Here is a 14822-nt window from a genome sequence, read left to right as displayed (position 1 = left end):
CATTTAATTGATGTGTATATGTGTTTCTGCTCTTGTAAACTGTGCTGTGGGCCTTATAAAATAATGGTGGTGAGATCACATTTCAAAACTTAGTCCTACCCACACAAAAAACCAAAAACCTGTAATAAGTGCAACAACAACAAAAAGGGTGGGAGGGAGCAATTTAATCTATAACATTGTATCTGATATAGACTGTGTAGCACTAACATAACTGAAGATGCACCAAGGCTGGTGCTACTGATTCCGTTATTCTTTGACACTCTTGACATCCAAGTGGTGTACATATGTGCAGCTCTGTATATGCACTGAAATGTAAACAAATATCTCTACTCCTTAAAGGGTACACATGTTCTCATTGGAAGCCTGTAGGATTACTGTTGCTCCCCCATTCCTTGACAAAGGCTTAACAAGGTTGTTGTTTTTTATTTTAAATTGTTGGCAGGTCAGCCATCTCCTTATTTAAGAACATCGGCAAAAATGAAACCAATAGAAGAAAGTGTGGAAGACGATGTCTTTGAACCTGCATCAACCACCACACCTAAAGCTTACCAGTGACCGTGCTGGGCAGAACTTTAGTTAATTTCAGGATGATCACAAATGTGGCAGATAAGATTGTCAAAGCTGGTAACATTATTTGCTTTCAAATAAATTTGCCTTGATTTCTAAGCACATTACCTGAAAGTAAGTCCTGTTGGTTTCAGTGGTACTTCCCCCTTCCCTAATCACCCCCATTTCAGGACTTTGTGTGTTTGGATGAGTGAACTGCACCATCCACTTCAATAGACAAGGAAGCACCACTGTGCATAAAGGAAGAGATTTTCCCTCTCCTAGAACTGCAATGGTTTGCAAGCATGCACAAGGATTGCCCTTTTCGTTCAGAAGATCCATATGCGCACTAGAGACTCTACAGCTAGACCAAACTGAATTGAGGCAAATAAATCTGGTACTGGAGTTTTAAACAAAAGATGTGAAAAATAAATATAGCTTTGCTACATTGATAGGCCTCCTATTTTGGCCTTATTAATATCTTTAGTTATATTGTCCACAAGTGGAAGTGTAGATGGGTGCACTTGGAGACTACTCTCTCCCTTTCTAATGGTTCTGATAGCACTAGATTGCCAGTTAGTTTAGACAGTAACTGAGTCCAGAACCTCGCCCAGTGCTGTTTATTAGAAGACAAAAAAACATGTAATGCTGTGCTGGATGTCGGCCATTTAAATTAATATCTAGCCTTTATAAATGGGGAGTTTGCCACTGTTGTGAGTAGGGTTTAGATCACACCTAAACACTATTCATTTATGTTCAACACGTGTTGAATCTGTGTACAGTGTATAACACATGTACAGATCTGTATGTACATACAGTAGTACGCTTTCTATCTATACCCTGCATTTGATGGGGTGTGTATCCAGGTACCTAGATTCACTCTTAAGATGAACACATGTACCATCATTCACACAAAGACATGTATGTGTGTATGGACACTTGTATGCATGTACAACAGGGCTCTAAAGTTACGTACAAACAAGTGAAGTATGTTTTATTGGTGATGTTAATGCCATGTTACTTTTGAGCACAATTCATCCAGTGGTACCATCCATTGAGCCTTTAAATAAGCCTAAGATTGTGGCAGCAAACAAATTACATTCTGTGGCATACATGCTGATGAAAACATTGACACAGTACCTTTTGGTTCCCATTGCATCCGTAATATATATAAGCTTCTCTATTAGTTTGAAACCTTTGCAATAATAAAGCAGAACATTGATGGCTGGACTACTACTTCTAACTTTGTGAATGTGTCTGCTTTAGGGAGGTAATTTAGTAGTATATCCAGCCAAAATTAAGCGCATTCAGTCCCATTGATTTAAACTGGAAAAACATAAGCATGTGCTTACTTTCCTGGAAGAATCAGTGGTAGCTGAAACTCTGATTTGTTTTCTGAATCAGCTATTACTGATATAAAAAACTTAACTACAATTAAATCTCTCTTTCATAGACTTTGTATTGGAAAGCACTTAAACGAAAACATTAAGACTGGAAGGGGAGAATACTACTGCTAATGAAAAAAATATGAATGTATGTGAAAGAGCAACTAATGATTTATGTAAATAGTTTTTTTAAGGCCACATATTATTATACAACACACATACAGTAAAGTAAACTTTTGATGACTGTGTAGCGTATTATTAAAATCTCCCCAATATTTCCAAACTTTCAAAAACAGCCTTAATCCTATTTATGGTTCTCTGTTTTTTTTAAAGCTGCTAGAATTGCATCTTTGTTAGAATGACTATGGAAACACTGCTTTCTATTAGTAGAATGAACTTTAAAAAATAAATATGTCTGGATGCATCAAACAACCAAAGTGGCTTATGAGAATTATGAATTTAGTGTGAAGTGATATAATCAACAAGTTATGTCACATTTGAGTCTGTTAGTAACTGGACTAAAGTTTTTTGAAATTGGTGTACATATGAGAGGTACATATGTATTTTTTCTGTACAATAAAAATATTAATTGGCTATTTGTAACTTTTTCTTTCTTTCCTTCCTTATGTACTTTACCAGCCATCCCATGACAAATGCTACCACTTTGATGTGTTTAACTGATATTATGTACTAGGAATAGACTGGTGATTCTGTTGCTGCAGCCACTCGCTTGATGTGCAGCAACAGAATTGTCCACCTGCTGAGTTCTCTGACCTGATGCCAAGGTTGCAGGTTTATTGTTCAGATATCTTTACTGAAGGGATCTTGTTGAGGATTTCTCAGAACTTTATGGTAACAATAGAGCTATGGCAATGGATTATCATTTCAAAATAAGTGGCAATTCACACCCTGGTTTATTTTGCTGCACTGGGTTGGAACTAGACAATCTTTGAAGCATGTCCCAACCAAGAGAGGCTCTGGAACTACTAGCTAATCTCAAACCTTCCATTTCTGAGCAGGGTGGTGGTGTGTATAGTGGCAGCTCAGCTCCAGCTACTCACAGATGAGTGGCTTGTCATCAGTTTCAGTCAGAACAGGAGCCCCGTTCACATGTCATGTTCAATGCTTGTATGAGTGTACAGTGTACAGATTTGTACACAGGTACAATTATTCACACAATATATTGAACGCAAGTACAGCAATGTACTTTGCATCTGTACCATCCGTTTGAGGGGCCTGTACCCAGGTTCACTTTTAACATGAATGCACATACAGTCATTCACACAAAAACATGTATGAGTGTACAGACAGCTGTACATTCGTACAGCATAATGTCTGAATTGGGCTAGGATAGTCTTGGTAGATGTGGTTCTGTAGAATCTATTAGGATTACTGTACTTCTGTGGTCACTGAAATAATCAGCTCTAGTATTTTACTGATCTGAGATTTGAATGTTTTGGGCACTGCCTTAGCATACCCCCAGTCCTCTGGGCATTTCAGAAACTCAAGTTTCTGAAATGGCTACTGTTACGGTCCAGGCCTGGTTTATATACTAAATATGCTTATTAGCTAGCATACCAAATTAGGCCTGGCTCATAGTGTCACCAAGTTCTTTTATATGGTGACCATGTAGGATCTGGGCGCATGGAAGAAAGGAGATCAAACCAATCCTCAAAGATTCAATGGGCTTTATTGAGTATAAAAGAATAACACATAGTCTAGCAGAAAGCAGAACACTCTATCAATATATTACTAACAATATTTAAACAGAACATCCTAGCCAGCACCAGTATTCAACCAGTGTTCCTAACTACATATGTGTGTGCATTAAATCTTCCTAAAGCCTAATATACGGCAGAAAAGGGGGGGGGGGAGGAAGGCTGAGGGCTGGCATGGTTTGGGGGAGATCAAGGATTAGTATAGGGACGAGGGGAAGGGAGCAGAAGAAGGGGAAGGGTTTCCAGGCTTGTAAGGGCAGCATATTTACCAGGATCAGAGACTTGAGAGCGGAGATCTTTCCAGCTGAAGGAGCGAGGCCTTTGGCAGGAGACAGGAGCGTTTGCAGTTGCTCAGATCACGGCTGAGAGCCAGAGCACCATGGCTGGGGAAGTCTTGACTTCTCACTGCGCAGTGGAAGTCACAGACAGCTCCTGTCCATGGACAGAGTTCCTGCCTCTAGCCCCGCGGCTTGGGCAGCAAACTCTTGGATCGCTTGTGAGCATATCTTGCTTTAGGCACAAGACTGCTTGTAGGCAAAAGACTGCTTGTAGGAGACAGCTCCTGTCCATGGACAGAGTTCCTGCTGTTGCCCCGCGGCTTAGCAGCAAACTCTGGGATCCTTGTGAGCAGCTCTTGCTGTAGGCAAAAGATTGCCTGTAGGCACAAGACTGCTGACTCTCTGTCCAGTAGCCTCATTCTTTATAGTGTATTTTTCCTTTGATCTATTCAGAATCTCATCTTTTCCTGGGTCCTCAAAAAGGGTAACAATGCTGTTACCTTCTGGACAATGTCTTTTAATTATTCAGGATATTGGCCAGTCCAGAGAGATCTCCATCTCATCTTCTGTAAATTGTGTGCTTAGAAAGTGTGTGTGTGTGGTGGGGGGACATTGCCCAAAGCAAATCTGCATCTCTGAGCTACAAATGGCATCTTCCCAAAAGGTGTTAAAAGTCAGGAGTTAGTGAGAGAATTAGTTCTATTTGTGTGAGACAGCAATTACATTATTTCTTGTGTACCTCTATCTAGTGTGTAATTATAACAAGAGAATATTTAAAGTAACATAAAAAGGGGTACATGTGCGAGACGAGTTAATTCTTTGTATGCATTTACCTATGTTGAATCTCTATAGAGAGCAATTGAGTTAATCGTTGACAATGATTAACACTGGCTTCTTGCGACAGGAGAGGGGAGCTCAGCCCCTGGCCTTTCCACAGACATTATCTGGTAGTGAGTCACATTTTAGCATTTGGATATAGCATTCAGCATTCAGGCCTGGCTTTTGTACTCCCTTGAGTAGCCATTTCACAATACAATGCTGGATTGCCTCCTCCTTCACAGAGCAGTTGACCTGGGTATCAGTTTACCTTGAGTCCAGGCATTTAATTAAACTCTTAATATAAAATGAAATCAGACACAGGCCTATATTCCATATACTTCTGAGGTGGTACCTCTGGTTCTGATATGTTGAGGTGGACCGTCCTCAACACTACACAGACATTGTTGTGTGGCAAATCCAGAGTCAATTTCGTTGCTGGTTCTGCAAACTGTTTAAGACCTTTATATGTTGCTGTCCTTCATTTACTCCCAAAGTTGAAAAATATAATTTTAAATATAGTTAAAAAGCATTTGTTAAAAGAGAAAAGTGTTTATGTGTTTAAAAGAGTTTCCAACTCCTTTGGAAAAGGGAGGAGGAACAAGTTACTGGCTGACAATCTGCGCAACATTCCATCTGTCTTATAACAGAATATACACACAGTTGCACATGGGTGTTTTTGCTCAGGGTGCAAGGATCACACAGATGTTTAATGGATGGCCATTATTTACAATGACCATCCATCATGCAACTGTGTTTGCATTTTTCTTACAAGGCAAATGGAACACACGGTATGTGAGCTACTATCTGCATGTCAAGTCGGGCTGAGATTTCTGCCTGTCTGCTGCAACAGGAATCACTGTACCCTAGATGGTTTCTAAAGTATAAGAAGCTAGCACAATCTCAGCGAGCCAGCACTGCCTAGCCCAGCTTTTTAGCGTGACTGCTAGCCAACGTTAAGGGAGTGAGCACTCCCTTAATCCAGGCTACTTGCTCGTGAGCTAGCAGGGCTGCTTCCGGCCTAGTTGCATACACAGATGGGCATCTAGAGTGCACGTCTCTTGGAATGCCCCAATGCATTGTGGGATTTCCGGAGGCTGGGACAAGTTCCGGCCTGTGATTACACTGCCAGAAGCAGAGCTTAGATTAATCCGCACTGCTTCCGGCAGTGCTGGTCATGTGGACGCATGACTGAACCCTGCCTGCCCTTGCAGTCATGTGAACAGCCCCAATTAGTGGCATTCATATATTCCACTTTATCTTGTATATCAGCTTGGAAACCTTTGGGTTAAAAAGCAGGATCAAAATATTTTAAATTAATCCTGTCCACACTCATCTATGAGTAGCTAAAAAGAACCAAAACCACGGAACAGGTATAATATACTATCACTAGCTGAACCCGCACAGAACATCTGTGTGGTAGTTTACTAACTTTCTGGGGTTTAGTTGGGAGAATTCATTTAGCTGGTCCTCCCTTTTTAGCCGTGCATTGCACCGTGTTCCCCCCTCTCTCTCCCCCTCCCACAACTGTCTCATTGCCCCCCCACAGCTCCCTCCCTCGCTCTGTCTCTCCCCGCCCCACAGCTCCCTCCCTCGCTCTGTCTCTCCCCGCCCCACAGCTCCCTCCCTCGCTCTGTCTCCCCCCCCCACAGCTCCCTCCCTCGCTCTGTCTCTCTCCCCCCCACAGCTCCCTCCCTCGCTCTGTCTCTCTCCCCCCCACAGCTCCCTCCCTCGCTCTGTCTCTCTCCCCCCCACAGCTTCCTCCCTCACTCTGTCTCTCTCCCCCCCACAGCTCCCTCCCTCGCTCTGTTTCTCCCCTCTTTTTTGAGGTGTGGGGTGCAACAGAGTGGCTGTGGGGAAGGCGGGCCGGGAACAGTGGCGGGAAGGTTAACGTCCCTCAAACAGCCCTTCCCGCCACCACCCACAGCTCGCATAGCAGGAAACTGGCCCCAGCCACCCCACTCATACATGCTCCTGCTGCCCCAAGGTTGCCGGCCGATTCCTGCCTGCCATTCCCCTTTCTTCCTCTGTCTCTGTTCCCCAGTCCTCTGTCCTGTTTGCAATTTAACTGAGTTCGACCAGCCTCCCTCGCTGCGGCCCCCTCCCCAGGCATCCGCACTGCTCCGGACGTAGTCCTCAACTCGGTCGTCCGTAAGCGAATTTTTATATATATATATATATATATATATATATATATATATATATATATATATATGGTTGCCAAACCTAAGGGCAACTAATTGCATGCTGAAGAAGCTGGAAGCAATGAAGAATTGTTTCTGGAATCCTTACAGATATCAAGAATTGCCACCAGGAGAGAGCAGACTATGGCTGAAGAGTAGGAAATCACAAAGTCCTGTGGCCAAGTCTTCCCACTACAAATCAATCTTTAATGGGACTTTATGGAATGAAGTTTTAATGGCACATGATTCAATGTAAAGACAACCTCCCCACCCCACAAGCAATCATGTAAGTTACAGTCCTGGTTATTGTAGGCGGGGTCTGCTGAATCAAATAGAATGTTTTCCCTTCCTCCTTGCATGTTGGTCACAGCTGTTTCCTATTTAAAAAGGAATGGACTTCCAGTACTAAAGGGAAGACAAAGTGTCCTAATTAATTTGTCTTGACATTTCAGCTTCCTGAGAGCACGATATACCATGACCATAGTTACAGATTTCAGAGAGAAAATGCTTAAAGTTACCCACATTCAGAATTAGTAAAACTGTGAACATGTATCCAAAAGGGCAGCCAATGTACCTCTCAACTGTATTTTATTCCGTGTGTGCCCTAGTCCACTTGTAAAACACTTTGAGCGGGAGGATTAGGCTTGTTGCAGACAGAAAATTAAACCACTGTCTTTTTTCTTTTTCTAAAGGTAAGATAGCCAGGCTTTTCAACAACCTATGTGGCACAGCAAATTATTGCCTCAACATTCTAATACTACAATCAAGACACTTGTCTTCACATTATGAGATTTTGCACAGTGAGTATACTTGATGAGAGCTAGAAGATGCCTAAATTTCAAAAATATTGGATAAGAAATTGGGACATAGCAGTTTCAAAGATTTTCCCCTTGAAGTGCAGCTTTCACCTGTAGCCATGCCCCAGCTGGCAACACCTCTAACATACTTCCCTATTTGCATTCACTAGATTGCGTTCACTAGATTCTATTGGAAGCTTAAAGAGCCTTCCTGGTTTGATGAAAATCCGCTGTGTAGTATGAAGTGTTAAAAGTTGCTCTTTTAATTGATTATATCGTGTACTGATGCTATCAAACTTCATTTTGCTGTGAATGTTTTTACACCTTCCCCCGCTATTGAAATGTATTCAGAATCTATCAGTGATTAATTATCATTATACTAATGAAAATATGCACGCTAACCAAAGCAGTTCAAAATAAACTACTCAGAAGTCAAACTCTGGATGCATGTTTTACATAGATAACCACTAACTTGACCCAAAATACCCCTACTTAGATATCAAATACATCTCCCTCAGATTTTTTAATAAGGCAATACTTGTTAACATTACTGCTCAATATTTTGAGATTTTTACCCATGAAATTTTCCTCTGATGTTTGAAAGAATCTTCTCAACCCAATTTATTTTATACCCTCATTATAAAAATAGTGGACAGACTTTTATCCTCATAAAATGGTAATGGAATCCTACTTTCTCTCTAGCAGTAGATAAGTTTGCCAACATTATTCTTCCTGCCCAAGCTCTTGCACTTTTAAAGCTGTGAAGTAATGAACAGTCTTCCAGATGAAAGTGTTCTTGATATGCTTATGCAGTGCTGGGAAAAGCTTCACCTACTAGATTCTGCTAAAGACCTTGTTAGGATTGTCAGAAAACACACTGGCAATCCTGGATATATAGTAGGTAGGATAGGCTAAATAGGGATTTAAGTCTGAAATTCCTATGTCCAAGCTAAATATTTTAGACCTTATTCTATGCTGATGATCTTCAGAGCCACTAAGGATTCATAGATGGAAGTGTGAGAGTTTCTTGTCTTGTAAGCGCTTAGTAATGCAGTGCACTTTGGGGGATCTCAGGTGTACTAGAAACCCTCACAAACAGGCTTATGATCAGAATTTTCAGCTGAATCCCTTCCGGTTATGGTAATTGATTGTACTTCAGTTTCTAATGCTCCTCCATGTGTTTCCCCCTTAGAAATTAATAATATATTAAGACCACATCCTGATTTCCTGTGCAAAGTACACTTGGGAAATGTATTCCCCTTCATCCTCTGCAGTAAAAGGCGATGCAGAAATGAATTTTCAGCTACTTATTGACAAAACTATTTGTCCAACTACATACTAGCCCAATTGCACATACTATGATTGCCCTGTTCACTCACTTTATCTTGTCTGGATTTTAAAAAGAACACACACGAAAAATATTGTCACACTGGATTAATACAGAGCTGCACAGCTGTCAGCCTAACAACCCATTCCCAGTAACTGAACAAATCAAGCTTTTTCATCCTGCCTACAGACTGCTAAACACTCTGTGTGTGTGTGTGTGCGCGCGTGCGCGCACACACACACACACGTTATTAAGATGCATTAAGTAAATTCATGTTTTAAAGACACAATAATCCCACTGTGCACATGCATAAATATTTGTGAGAGAGGATTTTCATAAACTCTTAGGTCATTGGAACAATGCCATGTGGTCTGCAGCCCACTTAATCAAATTGCATAGGAACACAACTATAGGCATTATTCAGCATGTTATTTAAACCAATTGGATTCTGGCTGGATTATACTTGCAGTGGGAGAATCAGGAATGATGCATCCCATACTCTGGAATGAGAACTGCCTTGAGACATATATTTAGGCAGTTTATAAATATGTCAGACAAATAGGTGTTTTCATAGTTAAGCATGCCAGGCGGAACCTCATTAAGGGCAGTTTAGCTAATCGCGGCGGAACTGGGATGGGGAAAACTGTACCTGGTAAAAATCTGCCTTCTAGGCAAGTCTTAAGGTACAGACCTATTTCAGAGTTCAGTGCTGGTTATCCTATTCACATGAGAAGAGCGTTTTTAATGCATCACTTCTGAGTCATTTTAATGTGCAAGCTGTGAACACTCAGAGGAAGTTCAGTTTAGTCATGTCCCCTGGTTCCTATGAATATCCAGACAGAATATTCTGTCTGACAGAATTCAGCATTCAGCAAGACTTGTTCCCTACCAAGAATGTCCAGGGTTGCAGCTGCAGCTTGGGAAAGCACCACAGCTGTTGATCAAAGTCTGCCCAGTCATAGTCTGCTTCTGCCCAGGAGTTTCCCCCTTTATTGGCCCTCCTCTTATGTTTTTACCGCCACATTGACAAGGAGTACTTTAGCAAGTGCCACATTCCCTTGTGTGGAGATCACACATTTTAATCATTTTAGTTTGAAAAGAGGCTGGTATGAATTAACCACACCCCACAAGAAGTGTACAACTGCATAACAAACAGGAATCTGACCAGGAAGGTTGTACACAGCAGCCTCTAGGGCAGACCAGTTCCAGAGAGACAAGCAGCCTCAATCCAGCCATGCAAGTGCAAAAACCAGGGGATTTCAGGGGATGGCCCAAAGTAGAAATCCCAGAGAGGTGGGTAGCTCTGTTTCTGCAGAACAGCTGCCTAAAGGCCTTGACAAGGGTGTACATCCTTAGTTCTTCAAAATCATTGTAATTTTGAAACCAGAAGCAGATTTATCAATGAGGCCTTGGTTTCACAAGTTAACGTGACTATTTAACTTGGGGCAGGGTAACCACTTCTGTGGCGACTTTGGTCTTCTTTGCAATAGTATTGTATAAATCAATCTTTATTATGGTTTTAGACCAGAATAAATATGTAGTATTGTATTATGTAATAGCATCATGTAGCTGACAAGATAAAAGCATTTCCATGGCAACATGGGAAGCTAGTGAGGTGTAGTGGTTAGAGTGTTGGACTAGGACCAGAGAGACCCGAGTTCAAATCCTCATTCAGCCATGAGACTTGCTGGGTGACACTGGGCCTGTCACTTCTCTCTCAGCCTAACCTACTTCACAGGGTTGTGAGGAGAAACTTAAGTATGTAGTACACCGCTCTGGGCTCCTTGGAGGAAGAGCGGGATATAAAATGTAAATTAATTAACATCCTTTGTTGCCAGAGGCATATGTCTCTTCTGTAGTTTCCTTTTCTTCCCCCTGGCCAGAAACATCCATCTTCCCAACTTCAGTCTGTTCTCCCCACTTATCCCTAAACCACTGCATGAGCCATGTTAGTATATTTAATTTAATTTAATTTATTTATTTATTGAATAGCAAAATACTTGCCTTGCTCTCTACAGCTTAAATTTTAAACAATTGGCTTTTATATCGACATGGCTTTTATATGATTTTATATCAACATAAAACAGACAAATACGGACACATATACAGCCTACTAAAAAGCATTGTGTGCTACAAGATTAAGCTAAAAGAATCTTGCATTATTAGTCAGTTATCAAATCATTGTACAGCTGACATTATTCAGGCAAGCAGTCATATGTTATGTCGAGATCCTGTCCTTAACACTGATGAGTTTAACTTATTTTAAAAATAGGAGCCAGATCAGGCCCTCCTATAGATCAGAACACTAGCAGTGGGGGAAAGGGGGCTTTAAACCTCCAAACTAGTTAATCTCCTGGTTTTTTGCCAAGCGGAATTTTTTTAATTGGTGCCAACAGAACATTTGTTCTTCCAAGTGGTCTCTGTCCAGTCACACAGCTGGGCTTTGCACTCACGTGAAGAAAGCATCTGGAAAATACTCGCAAGCCTTTCTTTACTTCTGTCTCTCCTGATAGGTAGCTAGGCTCCTCCCCAATCAACACCCAGATCACATGCTCAGCACCCTCCTCCTCAGGTCTTTTTCATCCACCGAGGAAGAATCTTGGTGGAAGTCCTTGCAGGCTTTTCTAAAAGACTGATATTTAGGTTTATTTATTTTTATTCTCTCCTATCTCACTATTATATTTATTTACTCTGGGAGGCGGGGAACCCCGCTAATAGACCTTTTTGCAAGCGAACACAGCTACCAATGTCCAGTGCATTACTCCAGAGAGGGTGTGGAGAAAACTCAGAGGGCGATGCCTTCACAACCACATGGACAGGGGCCTTGTTTTACCTGTTCCCTCCAATTCTGCTTCTCCCTAGGGTTCTCCAGAAGTTGGAGGGCGAAAGGACGAACGGCATTCTCATGGCTCCCGGTTCCGTCTACTCCACATGTCCAGTGACTGCTTCTTCAAACTTCCTCTCCTTTCTGCACTGTTATCTCAACAAGCGGAGAAGATACTCCATCCAGACATACAGAAACTGCGCCTAATGGCACGGCGAATCCCCCCTTTGTCTGTGGAACTGACTGAGGTCTTCTCAGCATCTAGGAAACCCTCTACTTTGTCCTCCTATGGGGCAAAGTGGAGGCAGTTTTCTGAATACATAAGGTCTACTGGTGACATAGACCCTACTGTGGTCCCAGTAGCTACCATTCTGTCGTATTTACTCCTCTCAAGGAGTCAGGACTTTCGATGTTCTCCGTCAGGGTACACCTGGCTAAAATATCTGCCTTTTGGAGTACCTCCCACCCCACGGCACCTTCCTTGTTCACTTTAAAGGAGATCACAGTTTTTGAAGGGGTTGGCATACCTACACCCAGACCAGCCCGCTATAGCTCCTTCACAGGACTTACCAGGTGTGCTCTCTGCCCTCATGGGCAAACCTTTCAAGCCTATGGTGATGTGCAACTTCCGTTTGTTAACTCTCAAGACCATATTTCTGGCCGCGATTACATCAGCCAGGAGAGTGGGGGAGTTACAGGCCTTGTGTTGTGATCCACCTTACCTACTGTTTCAAAAAGAGAAAAGTCATTTTAAGGGTTGATGTTTCTTTTCTGCCTAAGATAGTCTTGATCTTTCATAGGTTGCAAGCCATTTCCTTACCAGTTTTCTTCCTGAACCCTTCTTCTGAATCGGAGCGAAAGTGGCATGCTCTAGATCTTAGATGGGCGTTGGCCTTTTATGTCCACCGCACGGCACTGTTTAGGTCTAATACAGTGTTGTTTGTAACCTATGGTGCGCCATGGAAGGCCCAGAGAGCTTCTGCTGTCTATACTGGCTTGGATTGCACAGGCTATCAGATTGGCTTACCAAGTGGCTGGGTTGGAACCCCCCTCTGCATTGAAAGCTCACTCCACCAGAGCAGTGGTCACTTCCACGGCATTTGACAGGATTCCATCTGCCAGGCCACGACGTGGTCTTCACCTTCATCTTTCATAAAGCACTATGCTCTGAATGTTCGGGCCCGTAATGATGCTGCCTTTGGGAGATCAGTTCTACAGGCTGTATTTCAATAAGGTGTTCGCTCAATCATTCTGCTGTTGTGAATTATCTTCAATAAAGTGTCCTTCTGTTCACTGATGAGAACCTTTTATGCTCCTTTATGGGTCACATACTATCTGATTATAGTGCTTTAACTGTGTTCGAGCTCATCCCTCCTCCAAAGTCCAGGAACTTGAGATGTGCCCGTCTGTGTGATAACCAGAAACCACTTAGAAGAACTTCAGGTTGCTTACCTGTAACTGGAGTTCTTCTGGTGGTCATCTGTGACCTGGTGTGGGGGGATGGGGGAGAGCCTAGCTACCCATCAGGAGAGACAGAAGTAAAGAAAGGCTTGTGAGTATTTTCCGGATGCTTTCTTCGTGTGAGGGCAAAGCCCATCGGTGTGACTGGATAGATGAACACCAGAAGAACTCCAGTTACAGGTAAGCAACCTGAAGTTTTTCCTATAGCAAATAGCAATCATGAGGGTGAGGCATAATCAAGATCAAAAGTATAGCAGAAGGTAGGATAAAAGCTCCCTTCCCCTCTGCTATGGTCCAGGGCAGCTCAACCTGGGTCTTATTAAAAATAAAACTTGAGCCTCTTGATGTGAAGAGGGGCTCCATAACATGTAGTTTGGCCTTCACTCATCTTCCCTATGAGTCCATCCAAAGAATCCATAGATCCAGAACCTGAACCTAGAAGAAGTACAACACACCATCTATTGGACCACATGGATTCACCCCAGTTTTTTCTTTTCCCTAAAAATCCCATTAATCCTTAATGGTTAAAGGGATTGATGTCATGAATTTCTAAAGAGTTCATTTCACTATTTTACATTTTTATCCTGTCTTTTTTCCATAGTGAAACTTAAGGCAGCGTACATGGAATTCCCAGGCTGTCATCCAGAGAACTGACCAAACCTCGACCTCCATAGCTTCAGGCAAGGTCATATACTTTCAGATGCCCTGAGACTTTCATGATCTAGCTTGATTCCCTTCTCCTTCCTCTACTGTCTCAATACTGCAGAAGTTTGGATTATTATGTAAGCAGGACTGTCAGCCTTGCTTACATAATTTTGTAAAGTGCAATGGACATTGACTATGCTGTATAATATTCAAATTGTGCTATAATAATTCTGATAAAGGGATACAATTTCCTGGATACTTCATGTAAACCAGACTACACACAAGTCAAATTATTAACCAGGAAACACTTTCATTTCCAATATGGTGAATTCATACCAAAAGAATCTGCTGCAAAGAACTAGAATGTTTAGACTCAAGCACAAAATAGTATTTTCAAGATGGCTGCTCTTCCCCATTCACTCTACAAATTATAGAACATTTCAGAAGGCTTTTGGGAATGCCAATGTTATATGTTTTATTTCATCATGTAATTTTTTTAAACCTCAGTCACAATTGATGGACAGAAATAAAAAAAGCATAAATGAATATATAAAATACAGGATATGTTGAAAGGCAAATCAGTGCTTCAGTCCAACAAGACAGACAGTAAACATGTGAAAATGGCCTTCAAAAAGATTAAACTAACTGCCTTTTCTTTTTAAAAAAGACCTGTACAATTCAAGTGATTATTTTATTATTTTGTAAACAAAGTATGAATAAAAATGGACCATGAGGTAATCTATTTACTACAGAGGACAGTTTTAAAAACACTAAGAAGACAATATTCAAGACGCATAGATATCAGTGTTCACTTTGGTCTCTGGCTATCGGGCTTACTTTGA

The 14822-nt window shown here is 41.7% G+C and overlaps 1 protein-coding gene across 1 annotated transcript in view; it reads left to right on the top strand.

Moving 5' to 3' along the window:
* The window catches only part of LOC128339088 (uncharacterized), a 90498-nt gene extending 87973 nt beyond the window's left edge, over positions 1 to 2525 (top strand). The window contains exon 13 of the mRNA XM_053282663.1: positions 443 to 2525. Coding sequence (XP_053138638.1) covers positions 443 to 555 — 113 coding nt within the window. The 3' untranslated portion in view covers positions 556 to 2525. The remainder of the gene's footprint in view (positions 1 to 442) is intronic.
* Positions 2526 to 14822: the final 12297 nt, after the last annotated feature.

Source organism: Hemicordylus capensis, chromosome 1, assembly GCF_027244095.1.
Source record: "Hemicordylus capensis ecotype Gifberg chromosome 1, rHemCap1.1.pri, whole genome shotgun sequence".
Classification (NCBI taxonomy): Eukaryota; Metazoa; Chordata; class Lepidosauria; order Squamata; family Cordylidae; genus Hemicordylus; species Hemicordylus capensis.
The sequence above is the reverse complement of the archived record's forward strand: the minus strand, read 5'-3'. Positions and strand labels throughout refer to the sequence as shown.